Raw genomic sequence first — 22,373 nt, 5'->3', positions numbered from 1 at the left:
AGTTTCCATGAATTCATGTCATCACTTTTCTTTAGGTTGAAAGGACATATGTGAAATATGGTTATATCATCATTTAGGCAGAGTGAAACCACTTTACAAAACCACAAGTTCAGTCTTCAAGAAGGCCCTGAAATTCTGGCAGAATGTGTATTTACAGTACACTAGAAGATATTTTATTGCAGTCTTTTAGGGGCATTATAGTAGTGATGCTTGGATTGGCTTCTTCTGCTTTGACTGACTGACCTCTGATTTTATGACACTTCATAAGCATGATATAAATCTTTCTGCCCTGTAATTAAGTACCGTTACCTGAGGAAAATAACTGTGGAAGGAAGGACATTGTTAATATGTATTGTGGCTGCATCCTGCCTGCTCAGAGGAGGTTCCGGCTTTCTGAAAACTCTCCATGACAAGAGATTACTGATTTACAACATTTGGCTAGAAAGAGCTCATTTGCTATTGTACCAGACAGTCCTTTCCAATTAAAGTGGTTCTTCTTTTCTTATCAGGTTCTGAGGAGTCTCCTGAGCCTCTTCCAATCCCCACTTTACTGGTGGGTTATGACAAGGACTTCCTGACAATCTCTCCATTCTCCTTGCCGTTCTGGGAGAGGCTGTTGCTAGACCCATATGGGGGCCATCGGGATGTCGCTTATATTGTGCTGTGTCCAGAAAATGAGGCCTTGCTCGACGGAGCCAAAACTTTCTTCAGGGACTTGAGTGCTGTTTATGAGGTAGGAAAGAGGGACTGTTATGAATTGTTTAGTCATAATTGTCATCCTTGTTTTAGCAGCATGTTCACAGTTGGGTTAAGTTCATGTTCTTTCCTTTCCTTTTTAAGCTCTCTTAAACTGTTTAAAAGTTAAGTGTTTTAAATAGTAATTTGTTACAGTATTTTCTTCAGTTTAGGAGGACTTTCTCCACTTTTAGAGTATGGGAAAAATATCATCTAATTGAGCTGCACTTATTCTTTTGCATGTTAGCGCCGTTTAAGACAAAATTCAGCCCTAAGATACAGCTCTTAAGTGCAGCTGCTGTTTAAGTCGAAGGAAACAAGGCATATGCAGCTGAAGGCTGAAAATAGTTGAGCAGTAGGAACAATCTAATAGCAAGATGCACTAAAATGCAGAAGTATAAGGAGACAGTAGAGATATAAATAACTCTGAAATACAGGAAAATCTGAAAAGTAGCACTTTCCGTAAAATGAATCCAGGAACCTCCTGCATAGGCAAGCAGTACCTGCATGAGACGCTTCTCACGCGTCTGGCAGCAAAGTGAGATGTCTACACTTTTTCCACTCTGTGGCAATGAAGGGGGAGTAGCCAAATCAGAGTGGGAGGAGTAAAGGATGACTCATGCTAAATGACATGTTCCTAAATCAAAGCAGCAGAACTTTTACCACTGTATTTAAGACTGATTCATTCTCTTGCACACACTTTGATCCTCATCAGGAGTGACATGAGTACAGTTGTGATCTGTGAACCAGTGGCAGCAATACAACTAAGCCCAGTTGTGTAGTTTGCAGATGGAGGATCTTGTTGCTGCACAGGTACAAAGGCCCTATGAATGGGATTTCCAAAAGCACTCAGTATTGGCCTAACCCAGGGGTCAGCAACCTGCGGCACGCGAGCTGATTTTGAGTGGCACTCACACTGCCCGGGTCCTGGCTGCCGGCCTGGGGTCCTACCGCCGGCCCCCTGCCACTCAGGGTCCCGTCCTTTCTTGACGAAGCATACAGGACTGTATTGATCAAAAAGGCAGTAGCAGGATATGAGAAGCAAAGCAGTGTTTTTAAATGCTTAAGTGTAAGTAAAAATCAAGCCAAAGAAAGGAAGTTACAAGATTGTACAGTGCATTGCAATGCACTGTAAGCAGTTTACAGATGGGGAATATATAAAAAGTTTTTCTCAGCAGTCCGGAGGTTTTGTTCAATGATTTGCCAAATAAAGATGCGATCGTATCTAGAATAAAAGAACTGCCTGTCTCTGCCAGAACAATTGAGAGACGCATAAGTGAAATGGCAGTAAACATTAACGAAAAGTAGATGACTGCATTAAAAGACACAGCAGTGTTTAGCGTTGCAGTTGATGAGAGCGTGGATATAAATGACATTCCACGTTGGGCAGTTGTTACAAGTTATTGTGCTTCTGATGAAATCCAAGAGGAACTTTGTTGCCTAAAACCCCTGCATGGCACAACATAGGGGGAAGATATAGTGGAAACCTTTGTAAACCATTTTGAAGAACGAGGAGTTGACATCAGAAAAATATTTTGTGCTCCTGCCATGGTCGGAAAACAGAAGGGATTTGTAAAGTTACTTGAAGATCAAATTGGATGCCCGACAGTCAAATTTCACTGTATCATCCATCAAGAAAACCTGTGTGCTAAAATTTCTAATTCAGAGCTTAATAATGTGATGAATACAGTGGTGCGAATTGTGAATTTCCTTGTTGCTTGATCTGCTTTGACTCAGACAGTTTCAAGCACTGCTAGAAGAGATGGACAGTGCTTATAACGACATTCCACTTCACAGCAACATTCGGTGTCTAAGTCATGGCAAGGTTTTGGTGCATTTTGTAAACTGTTTTGATGCAATCAAGGCCTTTTTGTCCAAAAAAGGCCAAAACTACCCCGAACTCGATGATGACAAATAGCTCTGTAAGCTCATGTTTCTAACTGACATCACTGCTCACCTAAACAAACTCAATCTCCATCTCCAGGGTGCAGGGCAAACGGTTCTGGATCTTTATAAAATCTGGAAGGCATTCGTTGTAAAACTAGCAGTTTTTTTCTCAGGATATTCAAACTTCGACTTTCTGCTACTTCCAACACATAAAAGAGCTATTGTCACATTGAACTGTCTGTGTCGGTGAGCTTGGAATGTACATGCAAGAACTGGAATCAGAATTTTCTGACAGATTTCAAGATTTCCAGCGATTTGGCCCAATGCTTTCTTTTCTAATTAAACCTGAAAAGTTCAGCGAAAGCGACTTGGTTTTGTCTGTATTTCAGTGGATGGGTTTTGAAGATTTCGAAATGCAGCTCATTCAGTTAAAAAGCTCAGAATTGTGGGCATCAAAGTTTGGAGATCGGCGGAGTGCACTTGAAGCTACTGAGAGAGATCATGGGGCCTTTATTCTGACCTGCTGGATGTCCCTGCCAGTGAAATTTAATTATTTGAAGAAAATTGTGTTTGCAATGCTTTCAGCATTTGGATCCACGTGCCTGTGTGAACAGGTATTTTCACACATGAAATCTGTCCTCTGTCCCTCTCGGAGCCGGTTAACAACTGATCACTCAGAAGCCTGTGTGCAGTTTCAAGTATCCAAATACGTGCCAGACATTGGAAAACTCAGCAAGGATCACACTAAACTGATAAGATCTGCATTTTAATTTAATTTTAAATGAAGCTTCTTAAACATTTTAAAAACTGTATTTATTTTACATACAACAATAGTTTAGTTTTATATTATAGAGAGACCTTCTAAAAATGTTAAAATGTATTACTGGCATGCGAAACATTAAATTAGAGTGAATAAATGAAGACTTGGCACACCACTTCTGAAAGGTTGCCGACCCCTGGCCTAACCCAACACTGAATACTTTTGAAAATAACATCCATGTGCAAAAAGCCTAGGTCCCAACCACAGATCTTTCACCTTGTTCATGTAAGGGTTATCCACACAATCTGCCCTCTCTGTCTCATCACCTTTGCAATATAATCATTAGGTAAACAGAGATGGAACATATTTTTGAGAAATCTGACCTGGAAGATTTTCCATGTCTTTACACAGGAGGAATCTATGGCCCAAAGTAAGCAGTCAGCTAAAAGATCATTCAAATAAAAAAATGAATGTTAATGTAGTGCTGTAGAAACTGTGATTGTGCTATTTCAAAAAGCCCTATTAGTCCTTTTCATTTCAGGGGAAGAAAGTGAAAACCATTAGAAAGCATGGTCTTCTAAACATTGGGATTTCTATTTTAATTTTTGTAATGTCAAAATTTAAGATAGGAATTCACAGTGAGAGGTGATTTCTTACTCTATTCTGAATGGACATGATATTCATACTAGGAGCTCAGTCCTATATTCTGAATCATTGCATGTGTCTTAAAGTATGCTACTGTTTTAGAAGGAGAATGGGGTCATGCCCTTAAGCAATCCAGGACAAGTGTAGATCTTGTGAACAACACTAAAACAAGAAGTACTGTAGTTGGTATTAATTACAATTTCAAAGAAATGCTCCTCTACAGAATGGAACTGCTCCCATTGTATGAAGAAATTCAACATTTCCTCCACAAGCTACAGCAGATACATCCGCTAAAAACCTGTGGGGAAAAAAATGCTCCTCCAAACAGTTCTACTTTACTACATTATCAGGAAAGAATGCTAGCACTGAGATATGTTCATTGAGAACAATCTATGTAGGGTAATGATAGAAGCCCCATCACTTAGGCTGTTTCAAATAGATTGGACAAAGAAAAGGCTTATACTGTATACTGTGAGAAACAGTCCTTCACTGGTCACTAGTTATAGATAAGATGATCAAATACCTCTTTTCCATTGCTAATTTCTGTGGTCAGAGCAAAGGAATCTAAAATATGAGCAGCCTTAGATCAAAGAAACCCCAAATAACTTTTAGGAAACTCGCTTTTTTCTCAGATTGAATGATGATGCCAGAATAGCCAGCCTAGAGTAGTAACACACAAAAACTGCGGTAACGCTGTTGTGTCAACAAGAATTCATCCCCGTGTATCATGTATGAAAAACTTTTCTGGAGATGGTCACCTGGGCTCTGCTAGACCTTTGCACCAACAGAGTCAGTTGTCTATCTGTTAGTCTTAAAGGTGCCACAGGACTCTCTGTTGCTTTTTACAGAGTCAGTTGTGTGGCTAATAAGAGTTTTAAATGAATCAATCTCCTACTTTCTGCGGAAGTGAAATTGGGTATGGTTCTCTTTTAGAACTGAGTGCACAGCAGAACCCCATTTAGCCAACCCTCCATTATCTGGCTCTCTGTATTAACCAAACAACCAGCACACACAGGTCCAGAAGCAGGCAATCTCTCCTGTGGCCACTAGATGGGGCTGCAGCCTTGCACTTTTCCATTCTCCGGATTATCCAAATTTTTGATTATCCGATCGGGCCCCAGTCCCTGTTAGATTGGATATATGGGGTTCTGATCTATTTAATTGGAGTACAACTGCCTGTTTTCCAATCTAAAGCAGTAGCAATTCTTTCATTATCCACTAGGATGCAGTACTGCTTAGCAGTCAGAGCTCATGCAATAAAAGGCCCTTAGTTAAATGAACTGGTGCTGCTTCTCTGAGTGATGTCCCTGTGGGTGCTCCACCTGAGGTGTCCGTGCGCCCCTGTGCTTGTAATCGGAGAATTACGGTAGCAGTGCCCGGTTGGATCACACATGCACGGTCCCTGTCTCGCACTGCTTCAGGCGGTTAACTGATGCTGTGCGACCAAGCTCCCCTCAGTTCCTTCTCTACCACCGTTGGCTCGAGTCGGAGCAACTAGCAGCGCCTCGCAGCTTTCTGAGTAGCATCGTTTCCCTTAGTTTTAGTTTTCAGTTAGAATAGTTAGTGTTACTACTTTATCCCTGTCCTTCCGTTTTTCTCCTCATAGGGCTGTAGGTTTTTTCACTGCTGCAGCATGGTATTTGTCTCCCGCACTCTCCCTTACGGGGAGAGTACACTCCCTGAGGGGCTTGCCTGGCTCCCCGGGGTTCAAACACTGCATTACCTGCAGGCTTTCTGTAACTCTCTCAGTGTGTCTGGTGTCTCAGCAAAACATACACTGCAGAAGTGCTCACACTGTCACAGTCTGAAAGACCACACCAGAACGGCAAGAGATCTCCAGCTTAAACTGCTCATGGAGAAGTCTCTCCGTCTGGTGTCTGAGCCTGAGGTACGCACCCCATGTGGCCAGAAATCGCCGATTGCAGCCTCTGATGGACCCTTCTTCCATGGCTTGGGCTCCCGATCAGCCCACCAAGAAGGCAGAAAAAAACCCCGGGGTACCACGGCCCCGACCTTGGAGTTGGCCAAGAAAAGGCGTGCTGCTAACGGGCAAACATTCCCGGTACTGACCGCACCGGCCATGTCAACGGCCGAAACAGTGGGATCCTCCGGAACTGTTGGTACCAAGAAAACAAAAGCCGCCGAGCTCAGACACAGGTACCAAGGGGACAATGAAACCCTGTGCCTCAGTACCGCCAGACATGACTAAACACTTGGTACTGAGCACCTCAGCACCCCCGCAGCTAATGATGCCACCTAGTGCGGACATCGTGCACTCCAGTCACACACCAATACCGACAGGCTTGTTTCAGCATACGGTACCGATCCCTACCGCACCCGTGGTACCGATGCCATACGCTTTGCAGCAATTCTTGCGCCAAAAAGACCTTATCGTCTCTTCTGTACTGGAGTGTCCCATCCGCAGCACCAATGGTACCTTGGTCCTTGTGGTACCTAGTCAACCCAGCTCTCCATCTCTTTATGCTTCACAATTCTCGAGTGAGGATGAAGATGGAGACGAGGATGTTGGGGACTCTCCACAACATTCCTCCCCTGTGGCTACTCCTATCACGCATGCTGCTGCGAGCAAGGGCTACCCAGCAAACCCTCCAAACCAACCCTGGTACGGGCACCCCTGGATGCCCATTATGCTCTTCCCACCACAATGGCCATTTTGGAGACCGTGGGCAGCATATCCACAACAACAACAGACCCTCAACCTCCAGGACGCATATTTTCATATATCCATCCATCACATCGAAAATTTCTATGATTTGCAGTAGGGACAAGATCATTTCCAATACAAAGCTCTACCCTTCAGCCTTTCCATTGCGCCTTGGGTATTCTCAAAGGTACTAGCCGTAATAGCTGCCTACCTACGCAGGGAGTGAATCATGATATTTCCCTACTTGGACGATTGTCTGCTAAAGCACTAACGCTGTAGGCAGTGATAGAGTCCACCGAACACACTATAACTCTGTTTACGAGGTTAGGCCTTCAGGTAAACATACAAAAATCTACACCTGGAATTTATTGGGGGAGACCTCAAACTCGCCTCCCCACCAACAAAATGATTTCTAATTTAACCAACTTGATCTCCATGGCGCAAAACAGCCCGAAGCATCTGACAGACCTCACCTACAAATTCTAGGCCACATGGCCGCCACAATCTTCATCATCAGACACACAAGACTACATATGCGGTGTCTACAAGTCTGGCTCTGGGCAAATTATATCCCATATAGTCACAGTATAAACGAGCACCTCACCATGCCGGATACAATAAAAGACTCCCTTTTGTGGTGGACCAATCCAGACAACGTGCCCTTCCTACAGAATCCACCGTTGCTCACCATCACCACGAAGGCATCCCTTCTAGATTGGGGAGCATACCTGAAACCACACTCTATACAGGGCTGATGGTCCACGATGGAGTCCCATCTTCATATAAACCTGCTAGAACTGCGAGCGGTTTGGAACGTTTGCTCCCACTTCTTACTGATAATCAAAGACAAGACAGTGCAGATCCTCATCGACAATGGGGCTTGTATGTTTTACATAAACAGACAAGGGGGAGCGCGATCACACTCTCTCTGTGTGGAAGCCATGCGACTCTGGCAGTGATTCCTTCAACCGGAGGGCACTGCTCTGAAGTCACCTAAAGTGGAGCACGCACAGGGACATCACTTGAAGAAGAAGAGGAGGTTACTCACCTTGCGCAGTAACGGAGGTTCTTTGAGATGTGTTTCCCTGTGGGTGCTCCACTACCCTCTCTCCTCCCCTCTACTTCAGAGTTTAGTACTAGGCTCTGCAATAGAAAAGGAACAGAGAGGGGATTGGTCGCACAGCGCCAGTTAACCACCTGAAGCAGCGCGAGATGGGGACCGTGCATGTGCAACCCAATCTGGCACTGCTACCATAAAGCTCCAATTACAAGCGCAGGGGTGCACGGACACCTAAAGTGGAACGCCCACAGGGACACACATCTCGAAGAACCTCCGTTACTGCACAAGGTGAGTAACTCTCTTTCTTACACCTGCAGATTTCAAACATAAAACCAGAGTCTCTTGTCAACCTCAGTGTATACTGTAGAATTTATAGAACAGACCGTACTTTATAGCTTTAGCTTGACTGTAAATGTAAGTTAAGTCAGCCAGAGATAAAAAACAAGATGGCCTTTCATTTTTACAATTACAGATTTGTACTATAAGGGGCTGCCATTGGAGAAAGGGCATGAGACTGCAAACCAGTCTGTTTATCAAGTTACTGTTTTTGTTCTATGGACATGGCATCTTGTTGCAAATATTTTTTCTTGTGCCGCCAGATGTGTAGGCTTGGCCAACACAAACCAATCTGCAAAGTGTTACGTGATGGAATCATGCGGGTGGGAAAGACCATGGCGCAAAAGGTGACAGATGAGCTAGTGAGCGAATGGTTTAACCAGCCTTGGGGCAGTGAGGAGTGTGACAATCATTCCAGACTCAAACTTTATGCGCAAGTTTGCCGGCATCACCTAGGTAAGTGAAGTTGGGTTAGGATAAAAATAAGATGGTTTTGTTTTGGGATATGGGGGAGGGGGAAACAGCTTTCCCTGTAAATGCATTTATGATAAGTAAAATGATTGTAAAAATAGCTTTGTGGGGCTCCATTTTAATGGTCTCTCCGTGATTTCCATATTACATTTATTCACTTTACAAGTAAAAAGATGTATTTTTTCTAACTGCCAGCCCTGTAAACTCATCTTGAGATCCAAAAGCCAATTTCTGTGTTCCTGCTGAGAAATCAGTGTACTACTGGACATTTGCTCATCTATCCCAAAGGCCCTCTTGGGCAGGTTTAAACATATATATTGAGCTATTAGGGTTAATGAGCACATCTGGGATCTAGTGTCACATCATTGTGATTGAATGGTTTATCTGATACCTTACAGAGATTAGAACTAGCTGACTGAAACTCAACCCAGCAAGACTAAGTTAATAGGTATGGGTTGACTGAATCAACTGGAAGAATTTGTAGTGGCTATTTTATGTCCTTTGTTAAGCAGAGTATGCCCACTCTTTGTTCTAACTGGCTTGGGCCTTGGCTGAGAGAGGACCCATCTTCCTATGTGATCCCCTGGCAATTTATTATTTATATTAGTTTTGAGGAGCCCCAATCAAGGATCAGAACCCTATTGTCCTACACACTATAGAATCACAGAACAGAAAGATGGTGCTTGCCTGAAAGAGCTTATATATAAGTAAGACAAAAGACAACACGGAGATATAGACAGATGATGGAGCACAAGAAAACAATGAGACAATGCTAGTCTGCATGATAGGTAATTGTCTCCGAACATCAGCTGCTGAACTGTTGATGAATTTAGATCGCTGAAGTGTGCAAGTTGAGAGTCCTCTGATGTAATGGTAATGGGGAGGACGCTAGGTTGTTTTCAGTGAAGTCCTGAAATTAGTGCCCCCGACGCTCTTAAGTTCAGGATAGAGTTTGAGGGTTTGGGATAAGTGGGTGAGTAACGGTAGTTGTAATAGGTTAAGTAGTAAAGGGATCATTTAATTATTTTGTTTTAAAAGTTATAAAATAAACAGCTGGAGCATGGACGGGAGCTCTGTACCAATTAGACTTAAATAAATAATTAGCATTCAATAAATAATAATACCGATCTCTTATGGCACGTCCCTTCAGTAAAGCTCAAAGTGCTTTTCAGAGGAAGTAAATACCATTATCCCCATTTTCAAGAAGTGATGGACCCATTTCAGCCAGACCTCCTAGATCCAGCTGAGCTATTCTTGGTGCAGAACCTTTTAGTAGTGGATGGGGGTGGGGAAGGTAGCACTAAGCCATCTTTCTTCTCCCCTACTCTTTGGCCCAAAGTGACTCTTAGCATAACTCAGAATGGCATTAGGGCTCAAGTAACACCAGCTAGAACAGACCTGAAAGTAAGTCTACACTGCAAAAAAAAAATCCTGTGGCAGGGAATCCCAGAACTTGGGTTAACTGACTCAGGCTTGTGCTACAGGGCTAAAAATATCAGTGGCTTTCAGATCCCAGGCTCCAGCCCAAGCGGGAATGTCTACTCTGCTATCTAGCTCCATAGCGCGAGCCCCATGAGCCCAAGTCAGTTGGCCCAGGCTCTGAAACTCATTGCCGTAGCAGATCTCATTGCCGTAGCAGGTCTCATTGCCGTAGCAGATCTCATTGCCGTAGCAGATCTCTATAGTGTAGACACACCGTAAGTGCTCTGAGACTGCTCTGCTGGCTTGCCCTTGCGCCATCCGTTAACGATTCCTACGCTTGGGAGAAGCACAGAGAGGTCAGAATCTAGCGCATTTATCTGTAACAATTGCCAGTATCCCACTACTTCTTTCAGTTTGCTTTTAGCTTTCATTTACCACATAGCTGGGTAGAACCATTACCATACTGATTAATATGATATTTACTCCATGCTCACCCCCAGAAGTGTGTAGTATGTGCTCAGTCCATGAAGTTGCATAAGGAGCAACCATAATTAAATTAAATCTCCCAGAATAGTAGTTCATGTAAAAAGGGCTTGGACTGACAAAGATAAAGATGCTCTCTTAAATGGCCATTGTGAACTGTGAAGTAATTCATTTAGCTGTTTGGGAAGTTGAATGCCATCTACAGCCACAAATACAGTGTTATCACATCACAATCGAACCAGAAGTAATGACATGTCAATAGTAATGTTTATTCACTTCCCCTTCTCTTCATACTGGAGGAACTCTGCAAACCCAAGCCTGTACTTAGAGATAGTTGAATCACATTATTAAAAGGGACTAACTGCAGAATTGATTCTACAATTAAATATTTATAATGGAAATTATACTCAACATTTTCCTTCTCCCTCAAATGTTCTGAAAGCCTAGTACTGTGTGACTTTACAGTGCTTTGTTTGGTGAGATCTGATACACTGTCATTAATCTACCTTGTGTTTATACACTCTTTCAGCACCTTACTTAGCCACTCTGCAGCTTGACAGCAGCCTGTTGATACCACCTAAATACCAAACCTCAGCGCCAGCAAGCCAAGGGCAAGCAATGTCTGGGAACACTGGACCTGTACCCCCAAATTCAACATGTCTGTCAGCTCCTGGGGCTCCACCAACAGGCAGTTCCTTTAATTCCACGCCCAATGGTGGGACCACTAACCTTGTAGCAGGAAGTAGTTCAGCATCTGGATCCTCTGTGCCACAGTTGTCAGCATCTTCCTCGACACCCAGCATTAACCAGATGAGCACTACCTCCTCTTCAGGGTTTAGTGGGATTGCGGGCCCAGGGCAGAACACCAGCACAGGGGGAAATTCTACAGACAGACCGCCAGGGAGCACAGGTTCTGGAGGAGACACAGAACCTGGACAGAACTCATCACAGCAACAGCAAGAAGGACAGGAAAGGTAAGTTACTAAATACCTGAATGAGCCCATGTATTACCAGTTCAGTTCCTTAGGGTACGTCTACACTGCAACTAAACCCCTGCAGCTGGCCTGTGTCAGTTGACTCAGGCTTGCAGGGCTTGGGGCTGTAAAATTGCAGAATAGATGTTCAGACTCAAGCTGTAGCCAGGGCTCTGGGACCCCACGAGAATGGAGCATCCCAGAGGCCAGGCTCCAGCCTGAGCCCGAACATCTACATCGCACTTTTACAGCCCCACAGCCGAAGCCCCACGAGCCCGAGTCAGCTGACGGGCCAGCTGCAGGTGTTTAGTTGCAGTGTAGACATACTCTGATCTTCCTGCATTCATGACTCCTTCCCTTAAGCCACATGGACATTCCTGAAAGTGCAGGAGCTCCTTGCTTCCCGCACAGCCACTCAGAGCTGCTGCTTTGGCAGTTGTGATTGCAACAGCTGTCTCTGATGTATAGTGGGTGAACTTTATTCATCCTTTGTAGTAATTGAAATGAGTTTTATTATTATTTCACATTGTTTAGTTAAAGGAGACACGGTTATTGTTGATAGGCTCAAAATTTGACCCACAATTTTTTTCTTATCTATTTGCAAACTAGGTGTTATTCTGTGTATATAGATTTGTTAGATGTTCAAAAATATAATGCTACATTGCTGCTATTTCTTAAACCTATTCTGGCATTATAGCATTTCTAAATAACCCTCCAATAAGCAACCGGTGCGTGATTTTACGATGTCAGGGAATAGATTTCAGGGATAAGCAGATTTCAGCTTGGGGCTGCTAAAGAGTCATCATAAACAGGAGTGTGTAAAACATTATTTTAAAAATTAGAAAAATACGTTGCCACCATTTAAAAATTCTGCTTGCCTGAGGCAGATCTTTCTTGATGGGTAATTTCCCCCCCTGTCACTTTTGCAGTAATGTATATTAGCAAGTAGATGTTATGTTGATAAACTGTCATAACATAATGGGTTAATGAGCTCTCGTTCTTTAAGTAACAAGTTCAAATCGAGCCCTGTTTGAAGTTGTTACACTTCTGTTCAGTGATCTATGCAAAATCTACCACTCCAATTAGCAATAGTTGGCAGCCCCAGCAGAGTATGTAGACTGAACGCCGTTCTCACCTCTGCATGTTTGTCCCTCCTGTTCCGGGTTGAGGCGCTTTTGCAGGAGGCAGTGTGGGGAAACCGTCACTGCAAGTGCTGTACAGTCTCCTGTCATTCTTCCAGCTTTCTCCAGCACTCAAACAATTTGTATATTAATGACCACAAGCAGAAAATAGTATCCTGTCATTCACTGATTCAGTGCTCATCATCTTTCTTGTACACATTCTTCAGAGCTAGACTGTTCTAGGTGTTTCAGATAGGGGTGTATCACTCTTTTAACAAGCACCTTTAATAAATTATTAACAGGTACTTTGATGTGATGTAATCCTTTGGATAGATGTAACATCTTAGCAGCCACTATTCTTGGACTGTGTTTTTAGGTTTTTTTCTCAATGTAAAAAGCAGTCCTCCCCTTCAGACTCTTTCCCTACCCACCCTAACTCTTAGAACAAAACAATAATTAGACTTTGTAATTTGCTTATGCACTTAACAATACATGTCTCTCTAGTGTTACAGAGAGGGAGAGAATAGGGATTCCCACTGACCCAGAATCTGCAGACAGCCATGCCTATCCTCCAGCAGTTGTCATCTATATGGTGGATCCTTTTACCTACACTGCAGATGAGGAATCTGCCTCAGCCAACTACTGGCTGTTAAGTTTGATGCGATGCTACACAGAAATGTTGGATAACTTACCAGACAATATGAGGAATTCTTTCATTCTCCAGGTAATATTTTTAATCTTTTTGCGTTAGAGATTCATTCTACCACATCAAACATTTGCTAACTGCAAGATACAAAAAGATGTAAAATGGAGGCTGGGATACTGTGTCTGAACATAGTGCCAGGTGCTGTTATGTACAATATTTAGATGATATTTACAAAATGTGTGTTATTAAATGGACATGTAATATGTTAAAATAATATCCTGGTTGTGACATAATGCAAGAAGGAGCCACAGTACTCTTAAATCATTTCTTTTGTGTATGTTCCAGAACATGTGTTCTTTGTTGGGTGATTTCCAAACAGTGGATTACATTCCATAGCACACAGAATGTGATGGCATTGTCCTGGCAAAGGAGTGTTGTAGCTGTGTTTTTTATGAATCTCTTTACTTTGTATATTCTGTGTCTCAGCCTGTTAATTATATTAACTTTTAAGGTGTTTTGTTTTGTTTAATGCAAGCGAAATATGTGAAAAGATGCATAATGTGTACTACTGTATTACTACCTGCTTGTTAAAATATATCCTCATATAATCCTGAGTAGATAGCATTAGTTACTTACTGTGGAGTTATGCAAGGATTAAACTGATGTCACCAGGAGCAGAACTTGGCCCTTTATGCAGCCTGCTTGCACTTGCACTGTATGTCCTTGCCTCCTTCCCAGAGACGTGATTTGGGTACATAGGCACCGACTCCGTGGGTGCTCCAGGGCTGGAGCACCCATGAAAAAAAATTAGCGGGTGGTTAGCACCCACCGGCAGCCAGCTCACTCCCGCCTGTGGCTCTGCCGATCAACTCCTCCTCCTCCCTCCCAGCTGTTCAGCAGTGTGCAGGAGGTGCTGGGAGGGTGCGGGAGGGGCGGAAAGAGATGGAGGAGGGCCTTGGGGGAAGGGGTGGAGTGGTTGCGGGGCCTGGGGCTGAGCAGGGTTTGAGCACCCCCGGGGAAAATTAGAAGTGTTTGGGTACCTTGTTTCTTAGGTGCTCAACTTGACCAGGTAAAGGCCTCTGGTTTTTCAGACAGAGGTACTCATCTTTTGTCTGAAAATCAGGCCCTCCTAAGGCATCTCAAGTTGGGCGACTAAAGACATTTGTCACTTTTAATAATCTTGGCCTTTTACTGTACTGCAGGACTTCTGCCCCCTGAAGTATTTCTATCATCAAAGATTATTTATTACAGTTTTGGTGTAAAATGTAATATTAGTATCACAGCTGCATATTTTAGCTTGGCTCACTCCAAGAGATTGAGCAGAAGATATTAAAAATGAAATAACCATTATCATTTCAATGACTGAAATATAATACGAGTAGATCCTGCACTACTTGAGATCAATAGTACACTTAGAGCTCCGTTTGTGTAAAACAGTTAACAGGCTTGCCAGTTCTCAATTCATCGTGTTTATTTTCTGTGTACCTGTAGTTTGGTTTTTGATGTGTGGCATTTTGCCAAATAAAAAAAAATGTTTATAGGCTTAGAATGATCCAGAAGTATAAAGAAGAGTCATGCTACTGACACCGTGATAAACAGATTATGCAGTTAAACACTATGGTACTTAAATTTAGTGGACAGTATACACCACAGATAATGTTCTTTATTGTTATTATTTATTATTATTTAGCATTTAGATTGAGATAGCACCTAAAGGCCACAACAGGTTAGCCCTCATTGTGCTAGGCACTGTATTAAACATAATCAACGATAGACTCTGTCCCAATGAGCTAACCAAGACATTCAGCTCTAGTGTACTCTATTTCTCAATGGTACTTAAAGAGGGAGCTGAAGATGAGGCAGAGTACAGTGCACCTAATTCTCAACTAAAAAGGGACTTGCACTGAAAAGATTCTTTTTGTATCATTTGTTCTGTTTCTGAAAGAACATTTATTTTCTTTCTTTCTTGTTTTTCCTGTTCTCATCCACGAGGATAGGCTCTGGCCACCAGACCTCTCATTTTTCATAGGGTAATCTTTATATTGTGGGCCTGTCTCTTCCGTGGAGAAACATTTATGTTTTGGGGGAATACATCTCATTTTGCTTTATGAATGTAATTGTATTGCAACAGTTAGTCACACTAGTGTGTGTAATGTGACATTGCAACACAATTCACCATCACAGAGGTAGTGTTGGCCCACAGAACAAACCAATAAAAGTGGCATAAAAGAGGAGGTCCATGTACAGTGGTCACTAATAAAAGTTAACCTGTTTAATAACAGTAACCATATAGTTCCTGAGATTGCCACCGTTTTCTTCCTATATTAAGAAAAGGAGAACCACAGCTATATATAAGAGCTGTGCTTGAAATGCAAAGTTCAGGATGTTTAGCCCCAAAGTTTCAGTAAGGCCATCTGAGAAATTCAGACCTGGGTTAAAAAACATGCTCAGGTTTCAGGAATAGGGTTTTGATTTGCATCCACCTTCAGTGTCATATGTATGCTCCATGTCCTCTATCATAGACAAGCTGGTGATCTGACTTGACCTCCACTTACGAGATTCTGGTTTCATTGAGGTTAAACATAAAAGCTGTCCCGCAGTCTTAGGGTATTTCTTTTAAACTCCAAACAGTTCCTCTCCATAATGCACTCCAGTAGGATGTATATACATAACTAGGTATTTTCCCTTCCCAAACTGCAGTATGAAGCCAAAAGGTTGAGTTGAGCCAGAGGAGGAGTTTAGCAATGTAGGGTACATGGGCAAATCATCTCTCTCTTCTTCTGTTCAGTGGTATTGACAAAGACATTGACACAGGAAGCCAGTTTTCACTTTGAGCCTCTAGTAGGACAGTCAGCGTACGCCAGATTATTAACTACAATTCAGTATCTTGTACAGAGGACAAGAAGTAATTATATTGCACTGGGTTTTGGGTGGCCCTGGGCTGCTGGAAAATAGGATTTTTTTTCTAGCTTGCTCTGAGATATAACCATGTAAAATAAACTGTGGTTCGATTTAGCATTGTTCATTCTCAGAAATACTTACGGCACCCAACACTATGGGGCCCCAGTCCTGATTGAAGCTTGTGGGTATTACCCTCATACAAACACAGCACTAGTATACAAAGTGTCTGTAGTTGCTAAATGAAGAATGAATGCCAGGTCTAAATAAACCTGAATTTGACTTGTTTTATTTCATGTTGTTGCGGGGGAGGGATAGCTCAGTGGTTTGAGCATTGGCCTGCTAAACCCAGGGTTGTGAGTTCAGTCCTTGAGGGGGCCACTTAGGGATCTGGGGCAAAATCAGTACTTGGTCCTGCTAGTGAAGGCAGGGGGCTGGACTCGATGACCTTTCAAGGTCCCTTCCAGTTCTAGGAGATGGGATATCTCCATTAATTATTATTATTATAAGCCCTTTCAGTATTTCTAATCCTGATTTTTATTTTTTATACATCAATGTATAGATTGTGCCTTGCCAGTACATGCTGCAGACAATGAAGGATGAACAGGTTTTCTACATTCAGCACTTGAAGTCTTTGGCATTTTCAGTGTACTGCCAGTGCAGGCGACCATTGCCCACCCAGATCCACATTAAGTCTCTTACTGGCTTTGGACCAGCTGCCAGCATTGAGATGACCCTCAAGAACCCTGAGGTTAGTACTCCGACCAGGACAACAAGGAGTCTGATTCAGGAACTGATTTCGTTTCTCAGAACCCAGAAAGAATGAGTATGGGAAATACTTTGAGTAGCCAGTAGCTTTCTTCTTTTCAAGGTATTGGAGATGATGATGTAGGGAAAAGGAAAGACCAGTGAATATGTGCATAGCCTAATGTGTCCATATACGAAATGGGTAGTTGTGCACATTCAGGTCTAATGTTCAGCTACCTATGGCAAAGGGTAAATGGAGAAATCCCCTCTGGATTCTGTCACTTCTCATGAAATTACTATAATGGTCTGTAGGTTATTAAGTGATTCTGTCTTTCATCTGATCCTAAATTTGCAAAGATTCAAGCTCTATTTTCTGCATTTCAGAAGTCTTGAGTGAAGAATAATCCTTCCTATTTCCCAGGAATGTTCATCCTTTGGGAAATACCATGGGGCTTACCTTTATTTAGATTTAACTAAACAAATATAAAAAACACTTAGCAAGGACATCTGGAGCCCGGGATATTAATTAAAAATGCAGTTCCAAAATCATTATGAAACCAAAATATCAGCACATTTGCTCACATACATACATCCAACAGGAATCAAAAACAGATTACAATCCAAATCAGAATCTCCCCACTTCTCAAAATTCCCAAAAGAAATCTCGGCCTCAGTCCTCCTGTCCCCCCAAAAACACAGAATGTCTCTTCAAACAGATGGACTCTGCAACATGCCTTTAGGTCAAGAATATTGGGCTAGTTTTGACCAAGGGGAACAGTGAATTCCAAAATTGAAGGACGCTCACAGAAAACACTCTGCCAGCAGCTCCCTGTCTTACTTTAATGGAGGCCCAGCACAAGAGTCTGTACTATTGTTCAGGTGTTGCATTTTGTAATAGTGCCACGACAATATGGCATTATTTTATAATGCAACACCTGAGCTTCTCCAGTTTATGTGCAGACAGCACAGTGGTCAATGTGGTGCAGAACAGACAAGAACAGAGGGTAGGAGGAGGGGGAGAGGAAAGAGGATTGAACAAGAGTGGAAAGGATCACCATGAGAGAGGATGGGATAATAGATCTGAATGGGCAAATAGGTAGAGAGGAGAAGGGAAAGAAACGGATGAGTTTTGGTAAGGAAAGGGAAAGAAGAGCAGCAGTGGGATGGTGCTCCAACCTGTATAAGAAACCAGAACATTACTTTTCTTCCTTTCTCCTCAAACTGATTTATTTATTCTTTCTTTGCCACCTTTTTAATTTTTCAAAGAGACAAAAGAAGACAAAATTAACAGGACAAGAAAAGTAACATTTTCACACGTAATTGTTTGTATTTAGTATACCACAAATGGGGAAAATGACTGCTCTTTCCATGATACGTGCACTTTTCATCCATCCCCATCTTCAAAACGTATTCTCAGTTAACTAAAAAGTTAGACATGATAGCCTGTCAGTTCCTAGATCATTTACTATAGACCACCTATCCAGTAACCTCATTTGCTTTATAATTCCTTGATTGATACAACATAATGTTTGAGGAGGAGGAGGTTTAGTAAGGTAATGATTACTGGGTAAGCATTGTTTCAGGGGTGATTGAAAGTATTTACACATAGAGGCAGAACTGAATTAATACTTTAATTACAAACTGGGTGCTGAATAATCCTAGGGGGCGTCCTTCAAAATCTGGTAATTTTTTTACCTAAGTGAGTTAGTAATTACAGTAGTACTGATTAGCAGCAGGCCTGCTGTTCAGCTCGAACACTGAAACCTCCAAAATAGCTCTGAAATTGGATTTAAAAGAAAAACAAAGGTTTGTACTTTGCAGGATTTCAGATAATTTGTATTCATATTATGACTGCCATTCATGACCCTTGCTACATGAGGTTATGTCAGCACCGTCTACATAGAAGCCCCTATTTTAAAAGGTTTATAACTTGTGACTCTGTCACTCCATTACTCATGAGTTATCAACTCGTAACTAACACATATAAATATTTCTTAGATCAAATTGTCAGTAGCCTGTATATATTTAGCACTTTTAGCAATTAAAACACAAGGCTGGGAGTCAGAAAATCGGGGTTTGAAGTCCTACTTCTTGCCACAGACTTGCTACGTGGCTTTGGGCAAGTCACAGCCTCTGTGCCTTAATTTCCTTATCTGTAAAAGGAAGATAAAAGTTCAGGAATATTTATAAATAAATTATAGTACACATGACTATTTTTAAAAATTTTACTCCTGAGGGAATTCTGCGCCAAAAAAATTAAAATTCTGGACACAATATTCTAAAATTCTGCTAAATTCTGCAAATTTTATTTGTCAAATAAATGTGAAGTCTCCAGCATGGTATTGGGGAGCACAGGTCAATAGCTGCACAGAGGTGGGAGATCACAGTACAGCTCTCGCCCTCCCGCTGAGACATGCAATGTGGGAGGCAGGCTCAGCAAGGCAGGATCCAAATGTGGAGGGGCTTAGTGTGGGGGGGATCTGGGTGTGAGGGGATCTCGATGCACAGGGGCTTGTTGGGGGGTTCTGGGTGCAACGGTAATGGGACTCTGCAGGGGGGTCCAGGTGAAGGTGGCTGGGGATCAGCAAGAGGGGTCTGGGTGTGGGGGGGATAGAACTCGGCAGGGGGCTCTGGGAATGGGGGAAGTGGGGCTCAGTGGGGCGATGATCCAGGTGCAACTGGTTGGGGCTCGGTGAGGTGGGGATCTGAGTGCGGGTGGCTCGTCGGGGTGGTCCAAGTGCAGTGGGAGTGGGGCTCATCATGGGGGGTTCTGAGTGCAGGGGGGTGAGGCTTGGTGGGAGGGTCTGGGTATGAAGGGGTCTGGATGCACGGGGGTTGGGCGGATGGGGAGCAGCTCCCTGTACAGGAACCCCTCCCCCTGAAGATGAGACATGGGTGCAGGAAGCGGGGGGAGGCAGTTTGCAGAGCTTCTTGCAGCTGGGGGAGAAATCTGAGGTGGGTCTGACCCGGCCCCGGATGCCATGCAGGGGAAGAGGAAGTCCCATCCTCCCCAGCCCAGCCTGGACTAGCATCTGAGCTTGGCACAGGGTAGAACCACCAGCCGGATCTTCCCCAGTGCCGCCTCCTGCCCCACAGTGATTTACCTCTCTGCTAGCTGTCCTGGGCACCCGAAACATATTGCTGGGGAGGGTTGCATGACTGCTCTTGTGGCTTCCTTTTGCTTCCCTGTCAGAAAGTCCTTTTTCTGCGGGGAACATAAATGCTGTGCATATGCAGTGGTGCAGAATTCCTCCAGGAGTAAAAAATTGCTAAGTTTGTGGGACTGTCTGAATTGGGTGACATTTATTAATGGTGATGGATTCCTTTATGTTCATCTGTTTCCAGAATATATTAGTTTTGACTATGAATTCCTTGGCTTATACCTGTTTGTTTCATAACTTTCATATTTCTTCAGGTATATATCATCATTCCATGTTATACATTTCTTATGCAAACACTGCTTTAGATAACTCTGTACTGATGATGATGTTGCTGACTTTGATTACAGCGCCCCAGTCCAATTCAGCTGTACTCTCCTCCTTTCATACTGGCACCCATCAAAGACAAACAAACAGAGCTGGGGGAGACATTTGGAGAGGCCAGTCAGAAATACAATGTACTCTTCGTTGGATATTGTTTGTCTCATGATCAGCGCTGGCTCCTGGCATCCTGCACTGACCTCCATGGCGAGCTGTTGGAAACCTGCATTGTAAATATCGATTTGCCAAACAGGTAGAAATCTTCAGTTTTATGTTAAGTTTGGGTTGACATGTCTCTATGTTCACTTTGTTATCTGGCTGTTTGCACATCCCTTTCTAGTCCCCTCTGTTACTAGGGTGGTAACATTTCTTTGTATTGATGGTTTGTGTCACAGATTACCAAGTGTGGAGTAAGAAAGTGGTTACTTTAGAAATGCCAACTGAGTGCATCTCCAAGTACTACTGCTACAGTGCTCAGCACAATGGTGCTCATTTTGTGACTGGGGCCTTTGGGCACTACTGCAATGCCTGTAATAAAAATAGAGGGAAAGACTCCTTTTCGGTATTTGAATGTAAATGAGACACTCAGATCTTACAGTTCTTGGGGCAGTATAAGAGTTCAGTTAGATAGAAAATAGTGAAATATTGACAATGGGATAGAAATCTGAAATTCATCCTTCTTATCTCCAGATCAAGGAGGAGCAAAGTGTCTGCACGTAAAATTGGTCTGCAGAAGCTGTGGGAATGGTGCGTTGGGATTGTACAGATGACATCACTGCCCTGGAGAGTTGTAATTGGGCGACTTGGAAGACTGGGCCACGGGGAGTTAAAAGGTAAGGACAGCTAAGGATGCCATGTGCTGAGGAGTAGAGCTACAAGCTACTTTAGTGGTCAGGTAGGATGGCTTAGTACAGGGGTCGGCAACCTTTCAGAAGTGGTGTGCCGAGTCTTTATTTATTCACTCTGATTTAAGGTTTCACGTGCCAGTAATACATTTTAACGTTTTTAGAAGGTCTCTCTCTAGAAGTCTATATTATATAACTAAACTATTGTTGTATGTAAAGTAAACAAGGTTTTTAAAATGTTTAAGAAGCTTCATTTAAAATTAAATTAAAATGCAGATCGTATCAGTTTAGTGCAGTGGTTCTTAACCTGGGGTGCACGCACCCCCTGGGGGTGCAAGATGCCCTTTCTGGGGGTGCGACACATGCGAGATTTTTTTAGACGCTGGGGGTGGCTGCAGAGCGCTGGGCCCAGGCCAGGAGCAGAGCCCTGGGCTGGCTGTCGGTACCCCAGGCCGGCAGTGGGCTGAGCAGGGCTGGAGGCTTGGACCCCGGCTGGCAGGGGGGCCGGGCAGCTGGGACCCCAGACCAGCAGCGAGGTGAGTAGGGCCAGCGGCTGGTATCCCAGGCCGGCAGCAGGCTGAGCGGGGCCGATGGCCGGGACCCCAGCTGGCAAGGGCCCGGTGGCCGGAACACCAGACCGGCAGCAGGCTGAGCGGGGCCAGTGGCCAGGACCCCAGACCGGCGGCGGGCTGAGCGGCTCAGCCCGCTGCTGGTCTGGGGTTCCAGCTGCCAGCTCCTGCCAGCCGGGGTCCCGGCCGCCAGCCCCACTCAGCCTGCTGCCAGCTGGGGTTTCTGTTCACCCAGGCCGGCAGCGGGCTGAGCGGGGCCGGCGTCCGGAATCCCGTCTGGCAGCAGCATGCTAGTAAAGATCGGCTCGTGTGCCGCCGGTTGCCGACCCTTGGTTTAGTATATTGAAAATGATGCTGCAAACCAGGCACTATGGCCGGGAGTTATAATTCCGCCTCTGATACTAAGTCATTGTGTGGCCTGGACAAGTAATTTTATCCCTGTCTATACAATGGGAATGCCTATATTCACTTGCTCACCTACTTCCCACAGGTGTATGGATTTGCTAGTTACTATTTGAACAATAGTTTGAAAATGTACATTGCTATATGGTAAATATTATAATTACTTTTGCTAAATGCTTACACAACATGTACATGTTAGTAGCTAAGAAAAAAACCCAAAAGGAACAA

At 43.5% G+C, this 22,373-nt stretch overlaps 1 protein-coding gene across 1 annotated transcript in view; it reads left to right on the top strand.

Moving 5' to 3' along the window:
* Positions 1–22,373, top strand: part of MED13L (mediator complex subunit 13L) — a 365,499-nt gene that overhangs the window by 311,748 nt on the left and 31,378 nt on the right. The window contains exons 18-24 of the mRNA XM_065417598.1: positions 510–733; positions 8,352–8,544; positions 10,994–11,438; positions 13,064–13,283; positions 16,666–16,854; positions 20,359–20,582; positions 21,020–21,162. Of these exons, the coding sequence (XP_065273670.1) occupies positions 510–733; positions 8,352–8,544; positions 10,994–11,438; positions 13,064–13,283; positions 16,666–16,854; positions 20,359–20,582; positions 21,020–21,162 (1,638 nt within the window). The remainder of the gene's footprint in view (positions 1–509; positions 734–8,351; positions 8,545–10,993; positions 11,439–13,063; positions 13,284–16,665; positions 16,855–20,358; positions 20,583–21,019; positions 21,163–22,373) is intronic.

Source organism: Emys orbicularis, chromosome 16 (genome assembly GCF_028017835.1).
Source record: "Emys orbicularis isolate rEmyOrb1 chromosome 16, rEmyOrb1.hap1, whole genome shotgun sequence".
NCBI classification, from domain to species: Eukaryota; Metazoa; Chordata; order Testudines; family Emydidae; genus Emys; species Emys orbicularis.
The sequence above is the reverse complement of the archived record's forward strand: the minus strand, read 5'-3'. Positions and strand labels throughout refer to the sequence as shown.